A 25442-nucleotide genomic window follows, 5' to 3' on the forward strand; every position below is an offset into this window, starting at 1 on the left:
TAGTTTGAAAATGGACTAGATTGTTAACATACAGACAAATTTTTGTGTGGGGACTTGCTCCTTAAGTGCCAAACTGATGTTCTAATGCCGCTTCACATGTCTCCCGGCTGAGTGACTCAGCCCTGGCCTCATGAACCCTCCACAGGCTCTCCCTCCCTCAGGGGTGCAGGTGTGTCCCCACCTGGGTCAGAGGCCAGGAAACTAACCACAGTATCCTGGCTAGAGACATAGGCTTCTGCCTTGGAGGCAAAACAGGGTGAAACACAGGCAGGCAGGATCCCAAACCACAGAAGCTCAAGTTAGGTCATCTTTGTGAACATGACAATTCACTGTCTCTCTTGGTCAACAAAAAGAAACACAGACCCATTCAAAAATGGTTCTGAAGGACTGAGAATATGCATAACTATGGCAGCTTGACATTGAATGCTATTCCAAAGCAAATGAGAAAGTTAATTAGCCTTTCTTTTCACAAGCCAAGAAAGGTGCAGTGATACATTCACACCCATCTGTAGCAGGACAGTCAAGTACAGGAGTTTAAATCACTTTTCTGGCAGGCAATGAGTACAATGTTTGAGTTCATGTTCCCTCCTCACATTCACCTAGCAACTTGGGGGACTGCATGCTGGGCAGGAACCATCCTGCTGGGAGATGTTGCAGACATTCGCAGGATTGTCCCTCTGTGGGACCCGCCTCTCTGGAACAGTTAGAAATTACGTCGAGGATCAGGTTAGGGGGGAGGAAGCCATGATGGAAAATTATTGTTCCTTTGAAAGTAGTTATTCATGGAAACTTTGCTATGACTGGTATGGCCATTGCCGTGGTCATATCATTTTACCTTAAACGTGGACCCCAGTCCAAGGCGGAGGTAGATAAGCCCTTGGGAATGCACAATTACTACTTGGTTCGCTAGCAGGAATTAAGCAAATGAAATTGATGATAAAAATGACACTGCTTTAGAAGGCATGCTCTCATGTTCACAGTATATTTAGAATAATCATTCGGAAAAGGGGCCTGGTGTTTTGAAGAGTCTGTCAGAAATCTTCAGCCCAATTTGTTCCTAGGACAGGATGAGAATGGATTTACTTCAGTTGAAATCCTAACTTCTATTGTCAGGATTATGCAGAAAGTCTGGATAATGCTACACATAGGAAAAACAAAGAGAAACACTTTCTCTTCTAGACTGGCACCCCTGAAGACTAGGAATAAAATCACTTCAACTACGAATTACTGAGCTGTTCCTCTAAGGCTAGTTAATAACGAACACTGTTTGTCCTTTGGAGGATTTAATATTTCCCCAACCCACAAGAGCCATACTGGTTGCCTTTGATCCTGGGCTAGGTCTTACTGACATCTGTTTTTTTTTTTTTTAATTAATTAATTTATTTTTGGCTGCATTGGGTCTTTGTTGCTGTGGGCGGGCTTTCTCTAGTTGCGGTGAGCGGGGGCTACTCTCCGTCGCGGTGCTCGGGCTTCTCATTGCGGTGGCTTCTCTTGTGTGCAGAGCACAGGCTCTAGGTGCACGGGCTTCAGTAGTTGTGGCACACGGGCTCAGTAGTTGTGGCTCGTCGGCTCTAGAGCACAGGCTCAGTAGTTGCGGCACACGGGCTTAGTTGTTCCGTGGCATGTGGGATCTTCCCAGACCAGGGCTCGAACCTGTGTTCCCTGCATTGGCAGGCGGATTCTTAACCACCGCGCCACCAGGGAAGCCCCTGACACCTGTTTTAAACAGAGGAAAGAGGGGAGTATTAGAATAGATGCTGACTGTATTAAATTCTACCCCTTTTGTACATGCTTGAGGCAGCTTCATGGAATCCCTCCTCCAGACCAGATGAGTTATTTCTGGAGCTGGGGCTCCTTTGGCCACCCATACCCCACTGGTTGGCTCAGCCCCTGCTTCTTGTAGCAGACCTACTTGAGAACATCAGAGTATTTCTTGGCTACATTTCCATATAGCCTTTTAATCTTCACAGATGAGACAAGTTAATACACTCCTACCTCACATGGCCATGAGTTCTACTCTGGGCCAGCATCAGGACCAATCCTGTCCTGGGCAGAGGGCTAGAAAGACCTTGATCCCAGAAGTTGGCATCTAGTCATGATGGTTACTGGCCCCACTCTAGCCTCATACCCTGGCCCTAGAAACTGGACTCTTACCTCATCCATTCACTTGACAAACATTTACTGAGCACCTACTATGTGTCAGGCCCACAAATATGGCAGTAACTAAAACAGAATAAAATACTCACCTTTCTCTAACTTATACTCTGTTTTAAGGAACCGAGTCTTGTGTTACCATTCCCAAGTTTCAACCTTGGTTCCCTGATCAGGAAGTCACCTCTTCTAGAACAACCTTTCTCAAACTTCAGTATGCATACGAATCACTTGGAGCTGCAGATTCTGATTCAGTGGGTCTAGGGTGGGGCCTGAGATTCTGAATTACTAACAAGCTCCCAAATGCTACTGCTGCAGCTGCTGGGGATGTTGCCTGGATTACGCTTTGAGTGGCAAGGATGTACAGCCAGTAGCACCATCGGTGAGTCTGTTAGAAACACAGAATCTCAGGCCTCACTTCAGACCTCCCGGCTGAGAATCTGCCCCTTGACAAGATCCGCAGGAGTTGAGAAACCATGATCTAGAACAGTGATTCCCAAAGCACAAGCATCAGAAGCACCAGGTGAGAATTATAAACTACCTGGGGACCGCCCCCCATCCCTCGCTGAGTTGTCTTATTGGGTGGTGAGCACCCCAGGTGATTTTGATGGATACCAGGTTTGAAAACCTCAAAGAGCATTTTCAGAGGGCACTTTCCTAGGCTCACGGGACCTCACAGTGAGAAAAGCCTTAGAGTTGACCTGACGATAATCATCTGAGATTGCGGGCTCCTCTGAAGTGATTGTCACACAAGTCCCAGGTAAGAAACTGAGGCCAGGTCCTTGTGCAGGGTCCGTGGCTAGTACACGGTGGGGCCGGGCCTTGCTCCAAATTCTCCTTCCACCGCAGCCACCCCAGGACTGCCTCTCCTTGACCACGCCCCCAATCTTTCTCTCCTCCGGCCCCTTACCGTCAAACCTCCACACCCTCACAGCTGCTTTATTTCAGCACCCACAGTTGCCACCCTCTCCCCACCCATGTCACCCATCAATCAGACCACACGTTTAACTGGTTGACTTTCCCCAAAGACTGATTCTGCCAGCCCCTCGATCACGTTTTCAGCTCTTTGGGGGAGGTGCAGTGCGTGGGTGGGAAGGGTGTTGTCTGCTGGCCTTCCATCCATCTTTCAGGAAGACAATTAAGTTTCCTGCTCTTTGTCTTCTGTTTCAGCCCCTCTTTTGCTAAGTGTCCTGCAGCCTTCTGGAATGTATGTGAGCACCTCCTCTCTGCTGACAGCTTCAAGACTTCCTCGTTCTTTCAAACTGGCTACGTTCTCCCCTCCCCTGCCTACACAGGTAGGTGCTACTCACCGTCAAAGTTAAATGGACACACCTGGAACTTATGGTCTAAGGTAGGGGCCTTCTTTCGGAGTCCACAGATGCCTAGCCCAATAATGTAAAATCCTGAGTGTACACTAGAATCTCCTAGGGAGCTTAGAAATCCAGACTGTACTCAGATCAATTAAATGAAAACCTCTGGTGGTGGGAGGCAGGCACCAGTGGTTGACAGCTCTCCCTAGGTGATTCTGACGTGCAGCCAAGGTTGAGAACCACTGGAAAGTCCAGGTAAATTGTTTCCGGATGGGCATATGTGCATTTGGTGGAAAAGCTAAGCCATAGCCTTTAGCAGATTCTCAAAGTCTGCAATGATACTTTTCTCCTTACCTTTCTCCCCCTCAAAAAAAGGCGCAGTGACTGGTCTAAGATAACAAACAAGAAGAACTTACCAGTTATTACAGAAACACCAAATACTTGTGTTAACTAAATAAACAGGCACTAACATGTAGAGCAGCAAAAGTGCCTATTGTTGCTTCACAAGTGAAGGGGACTTGGGAATGTTGTGTTTGGTGGGACGGGAGAGGCCCTGCCTCTCTCCCACTTAGCCAGGAAAACCGTGTGATTTCAGATGCTGCCACTACAGAGATCTGATCACATCACTTAACTCCCCTGCTGCCCACAGAACCAAGGCCAAACCCCCGACGATAACATCCTGGTTCCTTCCTTCCTGGTTACCTAGCCCCAGGCATCCTTTCTAGTCATTGCGTTCATTTCTTCACACACTCTAGCCCCAGAAGGATGCTCACTGCTCATTTTTTTCGACACCTCTCTGCCTTTGCTTCTATTCTTCTCCTGGTTCCTCCCACTCTCCCTGTCTCAAGTAGACATGGCAGGGGAGGTAGGATTGAAGAGACGGAGAATGACTGGAGCAGGGTTCCCTAGTACAGAAGGTGCTCAGTTCATATTTGTCAAAGTGAGTGGGGCAGCTGCCTTGTGTTAGGAGCTCCTACTGTTGGGGGTGGAAATATACGGAGATTCAGAAGCTCTGGCCCTCAGGGGACTTAGATGCCAGCAGGGAGGCAGACCAGTGATCCGGGTGCAGGACACATAATAGGTGCTCTTAAGATTTGTTCTTTTCCTCCATCTACTTCCCTGGGTTAAGAATCTAGGTTAAACGGCTGTACCTTCTCCCAGCTGCAGAAAGAGGATGAGTGCCCCTCCCATAAGGACTATACCCTTTCCATTTGGGCTTCCAGGATGATCTAATTGTTCTTCACTTTAGTAAGGCACAGAGGGCTCATTATGTAAATTCAAGCAAACATACACACCCCAGATCATGAATTACATCTGTATTAATAAACATTTTAATTAACACTTACCAACTGCCGACGAAGTGTGAGGTGTAAATAACACGTGGATGCAGGTTGAAGAAATGAGACTAGAAAGCCACTGCTTCCTTTCTACTCCATTCAAGAATTTCAAGAAACAGTGTACATGCTTCTCTTTTAAAAAGTAATCATAAGTTCTGAAGCCTGAAACAATCAACAATATACAAATACTTACCATTGTTTGCCATTTAAATGTAAATATTTATTAATAATTTAACATTTGTCTTTTGTTTGTTTGTTTTGTCTTTGGCTATACCTCGTGGCTTGTGGGATCTTAGTTCCCCGATCAGGGATCGAACCTGGGCCCTTGGCAGTGAAATTGCGGAGTCGTAACCATTAGACCGCCAGGGAATTCCCAGTAATTTAGCATTTGTATGGTGCCTCTCTTCTCAGATTTATTCATTCATTTATTCAACAGATATTTAATAGAGGCAGCAGGCATTGTTCTAGGCACCAGAATACAGCAGTGAGTGAATAAGACAAAATTCCTGATCTTAAGATGTTTACATTCTGATGAACGAAGATAGACAATAAGGAAATCAACAAGTACACAAATAATATTAAATGGTGATAAGTGCTGTAGGAAAATATAAAGTGGAGTGAGGAGAATAGGGACTGTGTGTGTGTACTGATTTTACATAGAGTGGCCTCACTGATTAGGTGACATTTGAGTGACAGGATTTGTTGATGGATTAGATATAGGGTGTAGGAGAAAGAGGTGTCAAGTTGGCCGCCGGGGTTTTTATTTGAGCAACTGGAATTGTCACATACTGATTTAGAGGAAGCCTGTGGGGTGCAGCAGAAATTTGGGAATTTGATTTTGGACGTGTGATGTCAAGTAGGCAGTTAAATACACTAATCTGAAGTTAGGAGGAAAGGTTGGGACTGGAGACATAAATTTGAAAGTCTTCAGCTTGTAGATTTTTAAAAACAAACCAGATGTGACCATCAAGGGAATGAGTGTAGACAGAGATGAGATCCAAGGACTGGATCTGCCTTCATGACCTCATCACCTCCCAAAGGCCCCACTTGCAAACACCATCACACTGGGGATCAGGTTTCAACACATGAATTTAGTGTGGGGCTGGGGTGGGTGGGTGTACACAAACATTCAGTCTATGGCAGATACTCTGTAACTGTGGTCCCGAATTGTTTCTGAAGTGTTGTTTCCTGTCTCTGAGGCAGCAGAGGTCTTAAGTGGTCTTCTGCTCCAGGCTGTTCCTGCTGCTGCCAAGGTGTCTCCAGGGCTCTCTCCTAGCTGGACCAGTCCTCTGCATGGTCAGACAGTGTGAGAAGGAAGTACGTAATGGGAAGTATGACAAAAGGCTGCAGGGCCTGTGGGTGGGGTTTGAAACCTCAAACTGGAATCCATAGCAACAGCTCTGGAAGAGAATGTGGCCATTCCATAGTCCAGAGTTTCTGTGACCTGTGGAGTCTAGGATTCTGAGGACATCCCTCAAGAGATGAAGCTTTATTTTACACTGTGAGCTCCGGAGACAGATTTCATTTGAATGAAGATTCTATGGTTTAAAATAAAGCTTGAAATCCACTAAAATCTAGTCTAGTGGCTGTGCATCAGATTGTGGCTTCTACAAAAAGGAATCAGAGTACCTTGGAGAAATGGCTGATTCCAGGTTTGGGCCAGGGAAAGTACAAGGTCAACCTGAGACAGCTGGTGACAGAAAGCAAGGAAGGAAGTGTGTCAAAAGAACATTGGAGACTTCCCTGGTGACGCAGTGGTTAAGAATCCTCCTGCCAAGGCAGGGTAAGTGGGTTCGAGCCCTGGTCCGGGAAGATCCCACATGCCACGGAGCAACTAAGCCTGTGCGCCACAAATACTGAGTCTGCACTCTAGAGCCCGTGAGCCACAAGTACTGAGCCCACGTGCCACAACTACTGAAGCCCATGTGCCTAGAGCCTGGGCTGTGCAACAAGAGAAGCCCGCTCACCACAATGAAGAGTATGCCCTGCTTGCTGCAACTAGAGAAAGCCCATGTGCAGCAACGAAGACCCAAAACAGAAAAAAATAAATAAATTAATAAATTTATTAAAAAAACAAAACAAAACATTGGACCAACTTGAAGGGAAGCCTAATGACCTACTTTGGGAAAATTCAAACATCAAAAATAATAATGACCATGTTTGATTATAAAACAATGAATAAAAATCCGTTAAAGTGATACTAAAAAGTTAAAGAAAATTACAGAAAGGGGAAAACCTCTTTGTCACCACTGGAAGTGACTCATGCTAAGTTCTTACTCTGAATGTTAGTAATTAAAGAGAAAATAATTAGCGTTTACCCTGACTTTTTAGGAGGAACTATAATTCAGCCTCAACTGGTTATAGAAAGCTCTGCTTTTATTTATTTATTTAATTTTTAAAAAGTTTTGGTCATGCTGCACAGGCATGCAAAATGCAGGATATTAGTTCCCCGACCAGGTATTGAACCAGAATCCCCTGCAGCGGAAGCACAGAGTTTTAACCACTGGACCACCAGCTTTCCCTAGAAAGCTCTTCTTTACAGAAGAAAACTAGCAAATGAATAAGAAGTGAAATGTTAGAAAAATTACCATTGTGTACCCCCAAATGTAATTCCTGAGTCAAGAAAAAGATCATCAGTGGATGCTAAAACCATGAGGAAAGGTTCTTGGGGAGCAGGATATTCTCATATGCCAAAGTACCACCCTACAGAAAACTGCAAAGAGAAACAAAATCTACTTTTACAACGGAGAGATCCAGAGATCAGCCAACCTAGCACTAGCAGTGGGACAACCTGACATTCTGGACCTCCTGATATGTTGGGATATGAAGCTGAGAGCATCATGTCCTCTTGTCAAAAGTGTTTTAAATGAAATCTACTCAAGCCTTTAGATTTACCTTCCAACTTACAGGAAACACAGGGGATAGAAGAATAAATAAAATGACCACATAAGAAAACAATCAGACAAATTCAGTATACGAGACACTCCACAAGAAACTAGCTCAGTCTCTTTAAAAATTCAGTATCACGATAAAGAAAAAGTGAGGGGTTTTGTTTTAGATTTGAAAGAGATTAAAGATTTATGACAACTAAAGGTAATGTATGAACCTTGACTGGACATTTTGTTTTGCAATTTTATTTTAAAATATTTTTTGGCCATGCCACATGGCATGCAGGATCTTAATTCCCCAACCAGGGATTGAACCTGCACTCCCTGCATTGGAAGCATGGAGTCTTAACTACTGGACGGCCAGGGAAGTCCCAGACTGGACACTGTTTTTGAAGAAACCAGCCATAAAAGACAATTTGCCTATGGCTTAGAGATCAGGAAACTATTAATTTTTTTTTGAGAGGTTGTGCAAAACTACTGTATTTACAAAAATGGCACAAAAGTGAATTCAACAGTTGATGCACATGCACACTTCATTCACGTCTTCAACAACAAAAGGTATTCTAACACTATAAAACTGAATAGGAATACTAGCTTCAACAGCAGCTGTTAAGCACTAGAGTCACATAAGTTACACCAGAATGGGCAAATATTGCCCAAGTAAAATTCTATTGTTAAAGCTGAAACAGATTTAAGGCCATTCAAGTTCAAGCACAGGATACAAATCTTTTGAAGCCCAATCTATTTGTGTTTGAAATATGTGACCTTTCTTCTAACTTGTGGTCTTAAACTTCTGTTTTACAAAATCCAAAAGGAAAATGCAGAGGAAATCAATACAATAGAGGTTATATTAAATAAGAGTAACATACAAAGCTATAATTAAGATGAATTAAAGAAAGCCAAAGCACTAAAATTGTAAAACTTGCTTGTTACTTGTTGGAACCAGCCCTACACTAGGAGTTAGGTAATATATACAATTATTTTCAAGTAGATTATGTTGCTCTAACATGTTCTTTTTATCAGTGCACTGTTAAACTAATCAAAACTCTACACATGTATATTCCCTTACATACCACTACCTGCAAAGCCATAATTCTCAAATGACTTAGTGAGTGAAAGGAAATAAAAAGCAGAGAAGTAACATATTAAGGAGAAATAATGGGAATTAGAAGATTCATGCAGTTCAGCTCTTTTAATTAGCCAGCCAGCTTGCTAGCAATAAGAGATGGTTTCCGTTGAGGAAGGTCCTGTGGAGTGGGAATGTGGTCACCAGTGACCTCTGTCTGATCTGGGGCTGCAGTAGGAAGTTGCTTGTTCTTCATTTTTGCTTTAGCCATGTTGTAATCCCCAGAATCAAAATATTTTTGCCCTTTCTGCAATCTTTCCTTAAAAAATCTGAACCTCCAGGCTTTTGTCCCAGATGAGGGTATCTTGCTTTTAATTTTGCTTCTTCAGCTTTCTCTGCACTAGTCACTTTGTCTTCCATTTCCTTCTTCTCCTCTGCAGAGGCTGGAAGTCCTCGGGGACTTCCGCAAACATACTGCTCCCTCTTACCCAGCTTCTCCCGCAAACTATTAATTTTTTAAGGAATAAAAACACTATTGTAGTTATAATGATCTTATTCTTGAGAGATACATACTTAAATATTTAGGAGTGAAAGGTTATGTCTCCAATTTGCATTTACACAGCTTAGCCCAAAACCCTAACCATATATATATGCATATACATATGCATATTTTAAAAAAATTCCATATACATCAATATACATAGCAGAATCTTAACATTTGTTGAATTGGGTATATAGTTTGTTCATTATACTATCCTTTCTACTTTTTGATATATTTGAAATGCTTCATAGAAAATTGGGGAGGGGAAGAAATACTGTACAGACTCTGGGCCTCTCCTCTGGCATCCAGGTCTTTTAAAGGACCCTAGATGACTGATATACCTTCAGGAATGAGAATCACTGATCCAGTGCCCACACTGGGCCCGAAACTGAGGTCTGAAGAGTTAAAATGACTTTCTAAGGGACAGAACAAACACTAGAATTCACGTCCCTTGGCTTCCAGTCCTGTGTTCCTTTCTTATAGATCCCCAAAAGGAATTTCCTAAATAAGAAACCTTACCTTCTTGAACACCTGAAGCTCTTGTTTGTCAGCAGCTGAACTGCACAAGGTAAGGAAGGGTTTGGGCACCTAGAGGGTGCTCAGTTGCTGGAATTAAGTTATGGGGAAAACAAAAAACATTAGAGGTACTAAGGGCAAGGATAGTCCTAATTTTAAACATTGTGTTGTATTGTATTGGAGAGCTACATTTTCTCTTTTTAATAATTTTATTACTTGCAGTGAGGATGATCCATGAGAATAAATCTTTCACATGTTTGTAAAATTTAATATATAGGTAAAATCACAGATTGGAAAAAAAATCCTTAAGTCCTGATTATTGGGAAATGAGGTTTCTGCTGAAGTACCTGGTGCTGAAGGAGCGGTGTTTCCTTGCAGAGAGGTGAAGATTGGAAGATGGCAAAGTGGTTAGGTCCCAATGTCTAGAGGGAAAGGCATGAGTCTTTGCAGTCAGACAAAATCTGGGTTCAAATTCTGACTCTGCCGTTTACTAGTTTTGTGACATTAAGCAAGTTATGTCAGCGCTCCCAATCTCAGCTATTAGGTCCCTATTGCCACGCAGATGCTTAGATACAGCAGTTAACAAGATGCACAGGGCCCTGCCTTCCTAGAAATCCAACATATAATTAAGGAATAGGGATATTCAGGTGGAGTTCTCAATTCTGGAGGGACTGAGAGTAGATGTTAACTAGGTGGAGACGGAGACGGGCCAGAGGAGGCAAAAGAAGGCAACAAATTTAAGGAAAAAACGCGGGAGCCCGACAGCCCGAAGCGGCTGAGGAACATAGGGAGTTCCTGTGGCTTTAATGTAGGCGGCTGCGATTATTTATGAAACATGCACCTAACTCTGACCCAGAAGTAGGAGTCAGGGTCTGGGGCGCGAACCCCGAGCGATAACAAAGACCCTCTCCAAAAGGGGAGGGGCTCCACACTCCAGCACCACGAAAGAGACACCTGTAGTGTGAAGAACACAGGAGAAAGGCGGGCTCCGCCCTGAGATTTAAACAGGGGGCGTGGCTTCGGAGCACTTCCGGAATCCTTTTCCGGAACAGGCCTGTGCCCCGGAAGCAGTTATTTGTTGAGGGAATTTGGACCTGTGTTCGAGGCTGCTGTCGCCATGTTCCTGTCAGCGGTTACTTGTAAGTGGGGCTGGAGGCGGTGGCAGGGCCTGCAGCGGGGGCGGGAGGCCGTGACAGGCGGGCCCCGGGACGTTGCGGGGTGGGGTGCGCGCGCCGGTCGGGAAGCTGCCGCTGCGACTTCCCAGGCCTTCAGGACTACAGCGCCCGGCATGACCCCGCGCCGCGCTCACTGCGGGGCTAGGGGGTCTCGGGGGTCTGCGGCGCTGGTTCAGGATCAGTTGCGGTTCGTTCGGACTGTAGGGTCAGCCCGTCAGGAGTGGGGCACTTTCCCCCGCCCTCCGTAGCGGTGTGTCAGCAGAATCTCCGGACGTGCTAACTGGGGAAAACCTCTAGTTCAGTCGTTTAGAACTCTAAAGATGAGGAGCAGTGATTGACTCTAGGTCATAACAGCTGGGCTGGGAAAGAAGCCCTCTGGCTCCCAAGACAGTGTTCTTCCATGCACCAGGCTGACTTCCCGGTTAGAGGTAGTTTCACTTCTCCACCTGATGTGATGGTTGTTGGAGTTTGGAAAGGTTAACTTATCAAACAAGAGGCTTGTTCTAGTGCAAGTGTTTGCACCTTAGAAGAGGAGCAAGTGGAGCAGATCTTAGTTTAGGAAGATTTAAAAGGTAACCAGTCCAACTGAAAAGAGACTGCATAGCATTACATCCAGAACTGTGGTGGTCTGATTGGATTTTTAAAAACCTTCTATAAAATCCTAACGGGATCCCTAATAGCTAGGGAGTAGTGACTTGAGTGACAATTTATGGCCTACTTCATGATTTAAATAATTTTGATTATCTTGACATTATATGAGCTTTGCATAAGCAAGATAATATATCGTTATTTTTCTTTTCTCTTTCCTCCCTACAAAAAAAGTTGCCAAGACCAAGTCAAAGTAAGTAAAAGTTTTTCTCTTTTTAAACTTCACTTGTTTATGTTAGATTCATCAGTCCCACTGCTGCCAATGAATCCTTATGTGAAATTAAGCATTTGGCTTCAATTTTCTAAAAGTTGATTTGAGGATTAGTTACTTGATGAATTATTTTGGCCCTATGAACTATTTCAAAAAATATTTTCCCTCCTTCCGAACTGACCTACTTAAGTGAACATTCAAATAATTTACTAAGAGTTGCTCTTGGGCTTCCCTGGTGGCGAGTGGTTAAGAATCTGCCTGCTAATGCCGGGGACGGGTTCGAACCCTGGTCTGGGAGGATCCCACATGCCGCGGAGCAACTAGGCCCGTGAGCCACAACTACTGAGCCTGCACGTCTGGAGCCTGTGCTCCGCAACAAGAGAGGCCACGATAGTGAGAGGCCTGCGCACCGCGATGAAGAGTGGCCCCCGCTCGCCACAACTAGAGAAAGCCCTCGCACAGAAACGAAGACCCAACGCAGCAAAAAAAAAAAAAAAGTTGCTCTTGCTGTCTTGTTCCTAAACAAATCATCAGGGTCCCTGTGCTCTCTTTGGACTACCACTGTAATTCTGTTTCCTCACGTTGAGGACCAAGGGACGTTTGTCTGGAGCCCACTACAGGAGTCGAGCAGAACAAGCTGTGATTTGATTAATCGACAGAGCCTGTTTTATTGAGTTTTGTAATCCTTTGCCTTCATGGTATAAGCATTTCAAAAATAGCAAAGGCTAAAGATTTCATGCTGTACCAGAGAGACTATAAATACCAAACTGGTATTTCAAAATAAATTTTGTAGACAATAACCGAAGTAAGATTTTCTGTGTTAAAAATAGAAAAATTCTAAAGCAGCCTTTGTTTACAACCCAAGACACATCACAAATCCTTAAAACTAGGTTTTTTGGATTAAAGTTAATGAAACACATGTATGTTAGTGTTTTACCCTCAATACTTTTTATTGATTAATATAGCTTTTCCCACAGTCCAGTTATTTATTTCCCACCTTCAGGTTCTGTAGGAATCTCCCATGCCTTCAGTTTCTTTAGAGATGCTCCCTGCCTGTCATGTTCTTTGAATCCTTGTGCCATTTGTCATGTATGTCTTGCCTTACAGACCTTGTGTACACAACTCACCTTCCATACTATTTTTTTTTTTTTTTTTTTTTTTTTGCAGTATGCAGGCCTCTCACTGTTGTGGCCTCTTCTGTTGCGGAGCACAGGCTCCGGACGCGCAGGCTCAGCGGCCATGGCTCACGGGCCTAGCTGCTCCGTGGCATGTGGGATCCTCCCAGACCAGGGCACGAACCTGTGTCCCCTGCATCAGCAGGCGGACTCTCAACCACTGTGCCACCAGGGAGGCCCACCTTCCATACTATTACTGGTAGTTCTCCAAGGTGCAGATGTGGACTTACAGGGCTTTGCATTTCCTATAGTGCTTTCCACAGAGTAAGCACTTAATATTTGTTGGATCTTTTTGAATGAATGACTAATTATTGTCTGTCTTAATCAACAGATATTCTATCCCTCTTAGTATGAGGCACTGTGCTGTACATTGAAAGGGATGCAAAGATGTGTAATATATCTTAGATATATTGTATATTTGAATGCTTCAAATTCTTTTTTGGACTTAGATGAGAAATCAAATAGCATGATCTACATAGGGAGACAAGACATGTGCAAGAGTAACAAATAGTATGAGGTATTAAAAGGTCCAGTGAGGCAAAACATGAACTTTAGTGCTTTGGATGACTAGAACTTAAACAACTTAAACAAAATATAAAGGGGAACAAGGTTTTGCACATTGTCAATGTAAAAGTTCCAGTACTTTTTTCTGTCCTTTCCTGATTTTACTCTTATTACTCATCCATGGAAGATAGGGCTCTTCTGAGACAGCCGTCTTCCTGACTGGCTAGCTAGGGTTACCAGTACTTGCGTATATTTCCCACTCCTGACTTCTGCTCTTTCTAAAAGGTGGGTGTCTGAGTCTATTCCCACAGTGTGGTTTGATTGTTCTTGTTGCTTTGGTTAGGTCATTACCAAGGCACCCTGCGTAATGGAACAAATCTTGGGAATCAGAACCATTCAAGCTGTGATTTATGGAAAAATAGGCTGTCTTAGAACTGAATTTAAGGCTTAAGTGATGTCTCACAAGTAATACTGCTGTATAGCGTTCTCAAAATGTGCCATCCCCCCATGACTGATTTTATTGTTTCCTCAGCTTGTAACAATTTGCTTTTAAATCTTAGAACAATTCTGGTGAAAATGTTGAGCCAAGCTGGAACAGGTTTTTCCTTCAACACTAAGAGAAGCCGACTGCGGGAGAAACTGACACTCTTGCATTATGATCCAGTAGGTAAGATTCAGAGAAGTTGCTCCATAATAAATTCAAATGCTTTCAAGGCCTGATGCCCTGTTCAGATTGATGCTGAACATCTTTGGCAGTTTTGTGGCCCCTTTGTCACTATAGCATTCATTCCAAGTACATATTGAAAGTTTACCGTGGCGCTAGTTAGTATCCCAGGTGCTGGGATATACGAAGACACAAGATAGACTCAGTACCTGTGGTATTGGCACTTACAGTCTGGTTTTGGAAGGGAGAGAAAGGAAAAATGACAAATTATGCTAAGTGCTATGAGAGAAACAAGCAGGATGCTGAGATACAGGATGAAGTTGGGGGGAGGTGGATCCTACCTTTATCCTTTAGATAGGATAGTTCAGGGAAAGTCTATCCAGTAGGAGATGGTTAACCAAAGATTTGAAGGTGAGAAAGCAACCATGTAAATAGAATAGGGGATATTGTTCTGGAAACAGAGAAGAGTATCTTGAAAAAGGGAGGGAATGTTCTGCTAGGGTCATCTGCCCAACAGTGGCAAGTAGTTAGGTCCAGATTCGAGTTAAAGAGTATGCTGTCTATATATTAGAGCAGGAGGGTAGGAAATTTCATTTTCTGTTTTGTACCATCTGCTAAAATGCCATAGTAAGTGATAACTTTAAATGGCCTTAGTGGATAGAAACATTTGTCTGAGAGACAAATGTTCCAAAGTCCAGATAAAAAGGGTCAGCACCCCGATTACTGTTGGTGGTAGCCTATCCTGTTTTTGGATTTCATGAGCCAATTTATGCAAAATTAACTAGCAAACAAAACTGCAGGCCATTCATCTCATTTTTGTGCCTTTGCTTCGAAACAGCCCCTTTATAATTGCTTGTTAATAATGGCAGTACCGGAGCTTCTGGGTTGGTAATCACGTGGCGATTCTGGGAGACTGGCATGTTCAGAGAGGGCACGGAAGCTTCACTCCCCTTCCCCGTACCTTGCCCTATGCGTCACTTCCATCTGGCTGTTCCTGAGTTACTGTCTCCAGGCGGATAGTGTCAGAGTTGAGTTGAATTGTGAGACACCTGGTTGGTGATCAGAGTTGAAATTGGTGCTAGAATCTTATTTCTCCAAATTCATCCATTATATAATGAAAGATAGGCACTTAATGTCATAATCAACTTTTTCTTTAACTAAGAACAAGACCTGATCGACTCACTTGTGGCCAAGATGGAGCAATGGGACCGAATTTACTTTCCCACTTGAAACTCAACAACAACAAAAGGACAATATAGGCAACAAAAGACAGTGATCCTTGAGAGAAAGGAAACAAACTAGTGCTTGTGAATAACCAGACTAAATGGAAAATTCTGTCTTCTTTGTTTACCTACACACGTCTTCAGGTCTTCAGATATGTGAATGCATAGTAACATAAGCACCCATACTCTCCAGGCAATCTGAACCCCATTTTGTAGGTTAGGAATCTGGTACCAAGGATCTTAATCAAGGACACACAGCTAAAATATGTGACAGAATACAAATTTGAACTCAGGACTGTCTGACTCCAAGTCTAGGCCCGGAATCACTCTATGTATGGACCTGTTATCGAGAGATTTCATAGGAGGCTAAAACTCACCTACTGGTGCATGAACTGTGGTTGGGCATTAATGCGAATCTGGCTGACAGCTACCTTACTAGCTGCTTTCAGAGTTTGTACGGAAGGTCTCACAGCCACTGTTCATTATGCTGTATTTGTCAATGTCTAAGAAAAACAAAAATAATACCACCTTAAAAAAAAATGAGGGCTGTACCAATGTAAGGAGGCATTTAAAAAAGGCTCTGAGAAGCCCAGTTGTCAGCCTAAAATTGGTATAAATTCCATTCTTTAACAGAAATAAAATTTCCTGCTGTTCTTTTGGTGTTAAAATTTCTGGTCATTCTTTATTATAATAAAAAGGGGATTCTAGGTTTGTACCTGATAATTAGGAGTCTGAATTTCAGGATGACATCTCATATGGTGGAAAAATTATTAGAATGATAAGGTATGTGTTTTAGTCTGGGTTGATATAACAAAGTACCACAGACTGGGTGACTCATAAACAACAGATCTTTCTTTCTCAGAGTTCTGGGACCTGGGATGTCCGAGATCAAGGTGCCAGCATGGTCGCTTTCTGGCGAGGGCCCTCTTCTAGTTCATAGGAAGGGGTTCTTCTTGCTGTGTTCTCACATGGTGGAGGGGCAGGCAAGCTCTGGAGTCTCTTTTATAAGAGAATGAATCACATTCATGAAGGCTCCACCCTCATGACCAAAGCACCTCCCAAAGGCCCTAACTCCTAATACCATCATCTCTGGAGGTTAGGATTTCGACGTAAATTTGGGGGAACGCAAACATTCAGACCATAGCAATGTGATATTGGATCGATGTGGTGGTTTTCTCCCTCTGATTTCTTTGTATCAGCTGGTGAAAACCCAAAGTGATGAACTTTACAATAAAGTAGTTGTTTTTCTAGCATTTTAGCTCCATTATAGAGTTTTTTAGGAACTTATACAACATTAATAAATGTTGATTGAATAACCTTCTCTGATATTTTAAGTGTGAAAATGTATTGGAATTTTCACTGTTAGTATGGAGGTGTTAGGAACTTACTATTTGTCAGACTGATTTTAAGTTTTGAGACTGGGAAAGGATACAGCCATAAACAGTTCTGACTGTAAGTTGAAAGTGGAAGAAAAGATTCATATATAAATTTCAAACAGATGATTAGAGCTTTTCTGATAAGGAATGGTCGGAGCCATGACAGCACAACTTTGTCTCTTCTGAAGAAGAGAATGTTCTGGGATAGCAGAGCACTTGGCTTCCTGCCCACTCACTGAATGCCATGGACACTTGCATGATATTTGCCTTGCGGCCTGCCCCATTGCCCAGGGTACCAAATAGCTTGGCATTTCTCCCAGCATATTTTACTGCAGTGAATAAATGGTTAGTTTAAGGGTAATGTTTTGCTTGTCTGCTTTATGAAGGAAATCAGGCAAGGAAACATGGAAAAATTCCCAATTATTTGAGTACTTTATGGTATACTCTATGGCTAGAACCAGCCTAAGTCCTTTCAAACTCCTTTTCCTCATATGAAACTAGATGCAAATTTCCAAGGAGGAAGGATTAAAGGTTGAGGCATAAGCTTATTAAACTTTGTTAAATATATGAAGGTTTATTATAAAGAAAATGAAAACTTGTCAGTTTTAATTCCTTGGATGACTAAACAAGACAATATAGACTTTAATTGAAGCAGAATAGATTTAGGTTAGATGTAGGGGAAGAACTTGACAGATTCATTCTTCTGTGAATTAAGCAGCAAATATTTTGACAGAAAATTAATTTATGTTTATGATTGTGGATAGCAGTGTGTCATTTCAACTCATCTAACACATACTGAGTGTTTGCTGTCTGGCAACCTGTGAGGGAGATGGAGTTATCCCTCTCATAGGGAAGAAAACTGAAGGAAGAGTATTTTGAGAAATTTGCCCAAGGACTCCCAGTAGATAAATGGTGGCACCAAGGTTTGAACCCAATTTTTTTGACTCCAGGCCCCATATTTTTTCTATTACATGGAGCCAAATTAGTCTGTTTTCTTTTTTTTTTTTTTAATCAGGACCTTCCCCTGTGGTCAACACTGTCATTCTTACCTCCTATCACCATTTCTCTACACTATATGCCCTTTCCTGTTTTAGCTCATCCAGATGCTGCTGCTTCAGAGGCTAAACCTGACCCTCTCTGTGAGGCGTTTCCCTCACCATTCCAGTCCCCTTTGATCTTTAGGTTCCTGTGGGGCTTCCTGGACATCCATACAGGCACCTCATGATACACTGCTATTAAATCAGGGACTTTTACGCGTTCATAAATTCCACTTTGCCTAGCACAGTTCTGTGAACTTAAATATTTATTCTTTGAATTAAGGGAAGGAATGCAGGAAGTAAGTCAAAATTTTTATGAATAAAGCCTTGCTTTACTAATATTCATCAGTTATTTCTGTTCAAGGTCATTTAAATAATCTCCTGACTGGTTATCCATGAGACAGATTCTTTTTTTTATCCATTTTTTAGTTCCATGTAGAAAAACATGGGGGAAATATTTCTTGCAATGAATAACATTGTCTGGTAGGAAGCTGTTTGGGTTCTTTACTACTGTCTTATAATGCTTTGTAGTCTTCCTTGGACTTTGAAGGAGCATGAGTTCTACTTACGTTTAATATTAGATGATTTGAAGTATATTAAAAATATCCCTATATACAAAGTAATAAAATATGTATTTTAAATTAACTTTATAGATAAAATTCTGTTGACTGGTTAATGGTTATTAATTTCAGCTGCCCATCAGAATCATCTGGGGGTTTTGAAAAAATACAGACTTCCAGTCCCCCTCTAGTTCTACAGAACCAGAATTAGGGTAGAGGTGGAGGTAAGAAGTAGGAGTGTATTTAAATAAGCTCTCTAGCTAATTCTTAATCATAGACAGTTTGGGAATCTCATATACAGGGTATCCATATTGATACAGAAGAATAACAAAAAAACAAAGCTAAAATCTCTATGTGGTAGGGACAGGTGAGTTGCTGTTGTGTCTTAGTCTTTTGAGTTCCTGGATCTTCCTGGATGCACTGTTTTTGGTTTTTTTGGCAAAGAAGAATTCAGGTGGTGTGGGGGGGGGGCGGGGGAGGGAGAGATATGTGATGTTAATGGAGTGCTATAATAGGGCATTACAGGAACTATGAAAACCTTATTGCCTAGCATCTAGTCTCTAATCTTTCATCCAGGCAGTTAGCATTTTTGTTTTGGGTGTTTCAGAGAACTGTACTCTGTTACGATGTTTAAAATAATAAGATTTGGGTTACGATGTTAAATCTATTACCAAACTTGAAAATTTATATTTGGGTATATGAAACCATTTCTGGAAAGTACAAGGTTTAATGTGTATTTACTCTTTCAGCCAGGCTTCCTTTTCTTCTGTGGTCTGCTCAGTTTTTACTGCTCTTTTTCTGGAGTCTAGCTCTTGCTTCACCTCCTACAAGAGTGGACATTAGCTGGGTGAAGACGTTGTTTTTCATTTTTTTGCTTGTAATTTTCTTTTTTTAAATTTGATTATTTCACATTGGTTGAAATGTGACCTTGTGGGGTACCAAGGATGCCACTGATTGGCTGGTGCACCTTCCCTTGTTTTCCTTACCATTTTCTCCAGTCTTCTCTGATCTCTGGGATTGAAGAACTGAGTTAGCAAGTCAGCTCCATCCTCATGACAAAGGAAAGAAAAAGAAGAGAGGGCTCATGGTCTGATATGTATTTTTATTAAAAAATGGTGACGATACTTTTTAGTTTTCTGCTACAATCCTTTTTTCTCCTCCTTCAGTGAAAAAAAAAGTCCTCTTTGTGGAACAGAAAAAAATACGCTCCCTCTAAACAATGGATTGAAAATGAATTTGATTTATAAATGAGAAGACTGAGGGCGGGATACTGATTCAGAAATTCTGCAGCGTGTAATGAAAGAAGAGGAAATGGCATGGAATCACTGCCTCCTGTGATTTGAAGGCCATTGTGAAGGAAAACAATGCAGTGAAAGAAAGTTCTTCATATTAGGACATATATCATTGCATCGCATTTATTTATCTTTCTGGATATTTTTATAGCCCTTAATAAAAATATTAAAATAGCCTGTACTATTGTCTCTTAGTGGTGTTTTCCCCCACTATTTGAAATTTTAAAAACTACATTCCTAAAAAATAACCATTGTTTCATATAAGAAAAGAAAATTTTCCATAGTGAGATTTGTGCAAGAGTTTCCAGTCTGTTCTTTCTTGTACTTCACAGAAAAGGCAGAGTCACAGTCCAGAGTGATCTTGAAAGAACTCCCATGCAATAACAGAGATGGCCGCGGTGAGCAGGAATGGTAAGAAGGGAGCCAGCTGTAACACAGAAGAAACCAAGAGAACTGCTATTTTTGATTTGTGCTTATATAGTTAGAAAAATGCCATTGGTCCATATTCTCAAACTCATGTCTCCAAAGTAGTATCTAGGATTTTCTAGGACAGCTCTGGACTGCTTTAACTCCTAGATTTTTTTTTTTTAAATAAGAGGCGCTATAGTGTATTTCCATAAAGCTAATGGCTAGGGCTTCTGGGGCAGTGGTACCACACGGCTTGGAAATCCCTATCAGATAAGGACTCCTGCCCTACCCAGATCTGTACACTTTCCCACTCGAGCTATTGTTTACTACAGATTTTCAAAATTGCCCATTTTCTCCTTTACTTGTCAAATTTCTGGCTGAAGGTAAGGATCAGCTCACATTTTGAGCTCTGCTGGTACGTATGCTACTGCATTTATAGGGGAGAAGGATAGAGTGTTCACCATGACCACAAGCACTAAGAAACCAATGTTGTTCCAAAATAACAGGTGTTCCTCCCTGTGGCCCAATCTATCTCCTGAGGAAATGTGAGCGCAGCTCTCTGGAAATAAAATTAGACAGTTGTTGAATCTTAGAGGCTTGTGGCATTATAGTCAATCAGCTATTTTTCTGGCATCTTTTGTTAAAGCTCTAATTCAAAGCAGTACTAGGTGAGATCTTGGCTGTTTTTAGATTGAAACTCTACATTGTGGTCTTGGGTTACAAGAAAAATCTTTCACCTGATCCTACCTAAGCCCAGTGTAAAGGGTCTGTGACATGCATGAATCACCTTTTTTTTCAAAAAACTTAGAATCTGGCTTAGCAAATGACTTGTCTATTCAGCACATGGGCTGAAAGCAGCCCACAGGTGGTATTTACAATTAAAATCAGTTGCTGATACCTAAATGTTGAAAGATTTCAATAAACATCCAAACTTCTGGCTTCCCTTGCAAAACCAGAAGCTTTGACAACACTAAAGGCAAAGCTGAATGTCAGCTGCCCCTCTTAGGAACTGCTTGAGTGGCCCAATTCGTATGCCCCCTTCGCTTATTTAACATTCTCTGCTGACTCTAGACACCGTTGTATGCAACCTCTGCTATATGGTGTTACATTACAGTATCATGATGTGTTGGCAGTAGAGTTTGCTGGTTCCTGAATAGTGGTATTGTTTGTACATGTCTTCGTTGTGGAATCCTTAATTCTGTCTAGTTGACTTTTGCATGAAAAGCAAAGAAATCATCATCATAAAGAAATAAATGAAGGCTTGAGGATGACTTAATAAATGAATATAGTATTTGCAAAGAAAGGAGAAGGTGACATAGTAAGTTGCTAGTTAAGAGTGGCCATCCCCAAGTATACTTTATTTCCAGGCATATTTATTTTGGACTTAATAGCAATCAAAACAGATCAAGGGGCAGGTCTTTTTTGTATGGATAAGATGACTGTGTTCCTATAGCCTGGACACTGACTGCTGCGATGAAATTGGATCTCTTGAGCATTTCTTCCAAGGACAGATTAGGGTAGTAAGCCAGGTAGAAGGCCAGCGCTCCCACAAAACTATCACCAGCGCCCTGTAATGAAAAGCACAGTTGTAGAGATAAGCATGTAGCCATCTGTTGCCCATACTGTATTTTCAAAATATTTAAGTACACTTTTTATTTTAAAATAGTTTTAGATGCACAGAAAAGGTACAAGGATAGTAGAGAATTTCCATATACCCCACATCTAGTTCTGTAAACATATTATTATGGTACATTTGTCACCACTAACGAAATAATAGCATTATCATATTAACTGAATTACATACTTTATTCAGATTTCACTAGTTTTGCTTAATGTGTATTTTCTGTTCCAAGATCTCATCCAGGATACCTGGATTACATTTAGTTGTCATATCTCCTTCGACTGCTGTAGGCTGTGACAGTTTTTTAGACATTCTTTGTTTTTGATGACCTTGATAGTTTTGAGGACTGGTTGAGTACTTTGTAGAATGTACCTCAGTTGGGATTTGTCTGTTTTTCTCATGATTAAACTGTGTTTACGGTTTTGGGGAGGAAGACCACAAAGGTGAAGTGTCATTCTCATCATGTCGTATCAAGGGTACATACTGTCAACATGACTTACACTGATGATGTTAATCTTGAGCACTTGGCTAAGGTAGCCTTGGCCAGGTTTCACCATTGTAAAGTTACTTTCTCTTTTTATACTTGCTCTTTGGAAGCAAATCACTGAGTATAGTCCACACTTAAGGGGTGGGGAGTTATGCTCTACCTCCCTGAGGGTGGAGTAATTCCATTTATGGAGTATCTCCATAAACTGGAAATCTCTATGGGAGATTGTTTCTTCTCCCTCATTTATTTATTCAGCTGCTCACTTATATAAGTATGAACTCAGGGATATTTATTTTATTCCTTAGGCTATAATCCAGCACTACATTATTTATTTTGTTGCTTGAATTGTTCCAGCTTTGGCAGTTGGGAGTTCTTTCAGTTGGTACTTGTGTCCCTTTGACATACTTCCATCATTTTATTTTTTGAGCACTTTCTTATTTTCTGACATTATAAGATGCTCCAGGCTCATCTTGTATATTCTCTGCCATAGCCCTAGAATTAGCTGTTTCTCCATTAAAAATTCATGCAGAACGTGGTGAGAGCCATTCAGATGTTATTTTCAAACTAAATGTAGGGTCATATAAGGCTTAGTTCCATTTCCCCTGAATCTCCAAAGGCCCAAGTTGGTGAAGGCCATATAGGGACCCATGGAAATAGAAAATACCAAAGGTCTGTTGACCTCTGCCTTCAGGTAGGGCAGTACCTAGTCATGTGTTCATCCAACAAATGTATTTAAAATAAATGTGATACAATTTCACTTGAAAAATCATTCTGGTATTTAACAGTTTTCAGGGTCATTTTCCAGTTTTTCCCAGTTTGTTGCTTCCTTAGTCCCAAGAGGTTTCATAACAAATCTTGAGGCTATATCTTGGTATGCATGATTGTTTCAGTTGCAGTTTAAGTATTTACTAAGCTGTGTGCCTAGCACAGTGATGGGTACTTGAAAAAGAATAAAATCAACTGTGGATTAAATGCTAAATAGTATGGCAGAGTTTATAAATACTGTTGAATTTTAAGGAATGGTTGAAGAAAGCCTGCTTAAGGGGAATCCTTATGAAATGAGACAGATTTATAGAGAGAAGGAAGACCTCAAAGAACAAAGATATAGGAGGAGGAACAGAGTGAACTCATGAGACACTGAATGGCTTTAAGGAGAATGACATTTCCCCTTGTTAACAAAGATAAGCAGTCAATATTCAGCTTGCCAAGGAGTCATAGTAACTCAGGTGTGAATTCAACACTTTCCTTCCTCCCAGAAATATTTTCTGAGTACCTAAAATATGTCAAGCTCTATGCTAGGTGCCTTGCAATTGTTTATTAAGTGTTTCCTGAGGGAAACAATGGAGAAAGAAAGAGACAGACAGACATGCCCTCCCTCAGTTTACAACACAGCAATGTGACAAGAGAAAGGTCTGAAACCAGAGAAATTATGAGCTGGGTGGAGGGTGTATTATGAAAACATGGAAAATACTACAACATATGAAGAGTTATGGCAAACTCTAAGTAATTTCAAGTCTTGATTCCTCTTTACATCATACACAAAATTAAATTCCAAGTAGGTTAAAGGCTTGAATATAAAAAATAAAACAGTAACATAGTATGAAAATTTAGATGAATATTTGAATAATTGCAAGCAGGGAAACCACGAGCCAGTCAGTAAACCCAAAAGCCATAATGAAAAAAGATTAGATTTTAATTTAAAAAAATAAAAAAAAATATGTCCAAAGACACTGTAAGTAAAGCCAAATGGACTTCCCTGGCGGTCCAGTGGTTAAGACTCCATGCTTCTGCTGCAGTGGGTGCGTGTACAAGCCCTGGTCGGGGAACCAATATCCCGCATGCCGTGCTGTGCGGCAAAAAAAAAAAAAAAAAAAAAAGATCCGAGTTAAAAAGCACAAATTTGGTGAAAATTCTTGTAATACATATGACATATTCCTAATACTCAAAGAACACCTTCAAATTGCTGGGAAAAAGACAAGTGCAGGATAAAAATGGACAAAGGATGTAGGTCTGCAATTTCAGAAAAGGAAATGTAAATGGCCAGTAAACAAACATGAAAAGATACTAAGTTATCAGCTGTTAAGTAAAATGCAAATTAAGATAATATTTTTTACCCATCAGATTGATAAAATAGTAAGATTGATAGCAAGAGCAGCAAGATGAAGATGGAGAGGACAATGATACTCTCATATATTGTTGGTAGGAATGTGGAAGAGTAATACAGTATTTGTTAAAAAATGTGTGTGTCCTTTGATTTAGCAGTCCTGCTTCTGGAAATCTACAGAAGTGAAAACTCCTATAATATTGGGATATGTGCTCAAAGATGCTTATTGCTGCATTGTTTCCAAAGGCAAAACACTGGAAATAATGTGATTTTCTATCAAATAGGAGAATGGGTGAATAATCTCGTACATTTGTATTATGGAAAAATATGCAGCTATTAATACGAAAAGGTTAGCAATACATGCACATACCTGGAGAAATGTCCATTAGTTAAGCCAGAAAAGATTTCAGCATCATGATCGATAGGAGGTTGCGGGGGTGGTGGGGGGAATGGAAGAGAGAGGAAAGAAAATACCTGTGTCTATGAGTATGTGTGTATTTTTTTTAAGAATACAGAGAAAAATGAAGGAGGATTTGTATCAAATTGTTTTTTTAATTAATTTATTTGGCTGTGTCGGGTCTTAGTTGCGGCGCGCGGTTTCTTTGTTGTGGCGCGCGGGCTTCTGTCTAGTTGTGGCGTGCGGGTTTTGTCTTCTCTAGCTGTGGTGCACGGGCTCCAGGGCCCATGGGCTCTGTAGTTGTGGTGCACGGGTTCCAGAGGGCATGGGCTCCGTAGTTTGCGGCACGCAGGCTCTCTCGTTGAGGCGCGCGAGCTCAGTAGTTGTGTCGCGTGGGCTTAGTTGCCTTGGGGCATGTGGTATCTTAGTTCCCTGACCAGGGATCAAACCCGCGTCTCCTGCATTGTAAGGCGGATTCTTTACCACTGGACCACCAGGGAAGTCCCGAGAAGTTTTTAACAAAGGAAATTTTACTAAAGAAGTTAAAAAAAAAAATCAGGATCGGTCACTGTGTGAATTTGCAAATGGGCCAATTTCAGCCTCTGAATGATTTCCCTCTTTTTCTTAGTTAAGTAGACATCTACTACAAGTCGGGGTGAACTGAAATGAGAGAACCTCCTTCCTGCATTTGGAAATACCCCATCTCGTTGAGGCAATTTCCTTTGCAACTAAGGACTAGGCAGTGACACCC

The 25442-nt window shown here is 41.6% G+C and overlaps 2 protein-coding genes and 1 pseudogene across 5 annotated transcripts in view; 1 reads left to right on the plus strand and 2 right to left on the minus strand.

Moving 5' to 3' along the window:
* Window positions 1–8882: 8882 nt before the first annotated feature.
* LOC309970073 (cAMP-regulated phosphoprotein 19-like) lies at window positions 8883–9231 on the minus strand (annotated as a pseudogene). Its single transcript has one exon. The product of its transcript is annotated as a cAMP-regulated phosphoprotein 19-like (transcript).
* A 1644-nt stretch (window positions 9232–10875) lies between these two features.
* Window positions 10876–25442, plus strand: part of MRPL33 (mitochondrial ribosomal protein L33) — a 33145-nt gene continuing 18578 nt past the window's right edge. For both annotated transcript variants that reach the window (XR_014326640.1, XM_082851637.1), the window contains exons 1-4: window positions 10876–10948; window positions 11807–11825; window positions 14083–14189; window positions 20007–20085. Coding sequence is in view for 1 of the 2 variants with exons in the window: in XM_082851637.1 (XP_082707763.1) it covers window positions 10927–10948; window positions 11807–11825; window positions 14083–14189; window positions 20007–20085 (227 nt within the window). In the remaining variant the exon portion in view is untranslated. The remainder of the gene's footprint in view (window positions 10949–11806; window positions 11826–14082; window positions 14190–20006; window positions 20086–25442) is intronic.
* RBKS (ribokinase) overlaps window positions 21415–25442 on the minus strand; it is a gene marked incomplete at its 5' end in the record, with an annotated part of 74027 nt that continues 69999 nt past the window's right edge. The window contains one exon of one of the 2 annotated variants that reach the window (XM_082851634.1): window positions 21415–21650. In XM_082851634.1, coding sequence (XP_082707760.1) covers window positions 21477–21650 — 174 coding nt within the window. In that variant the 3' untranslated portion in view covers window positions 21415–21476. Of the gene's footprint in view, window positions 21651–22432; window positions 24037–25442 lie in introns of those variants that run through there. The other variant, XM_082851636.1, reaches the window with a different exon arrangement.

Source organism: Leucopleurus acutus (assembly GCF_964270905.1).
Source record: "Leucopleurus acutus genome assembly, chromosome: 12".
NCBI lineage: Eukaryota > Metazoa > Chordata > Mammalia > Artiodactyla > Delphinidae > Leucopleurus > Leucopleurus acutus.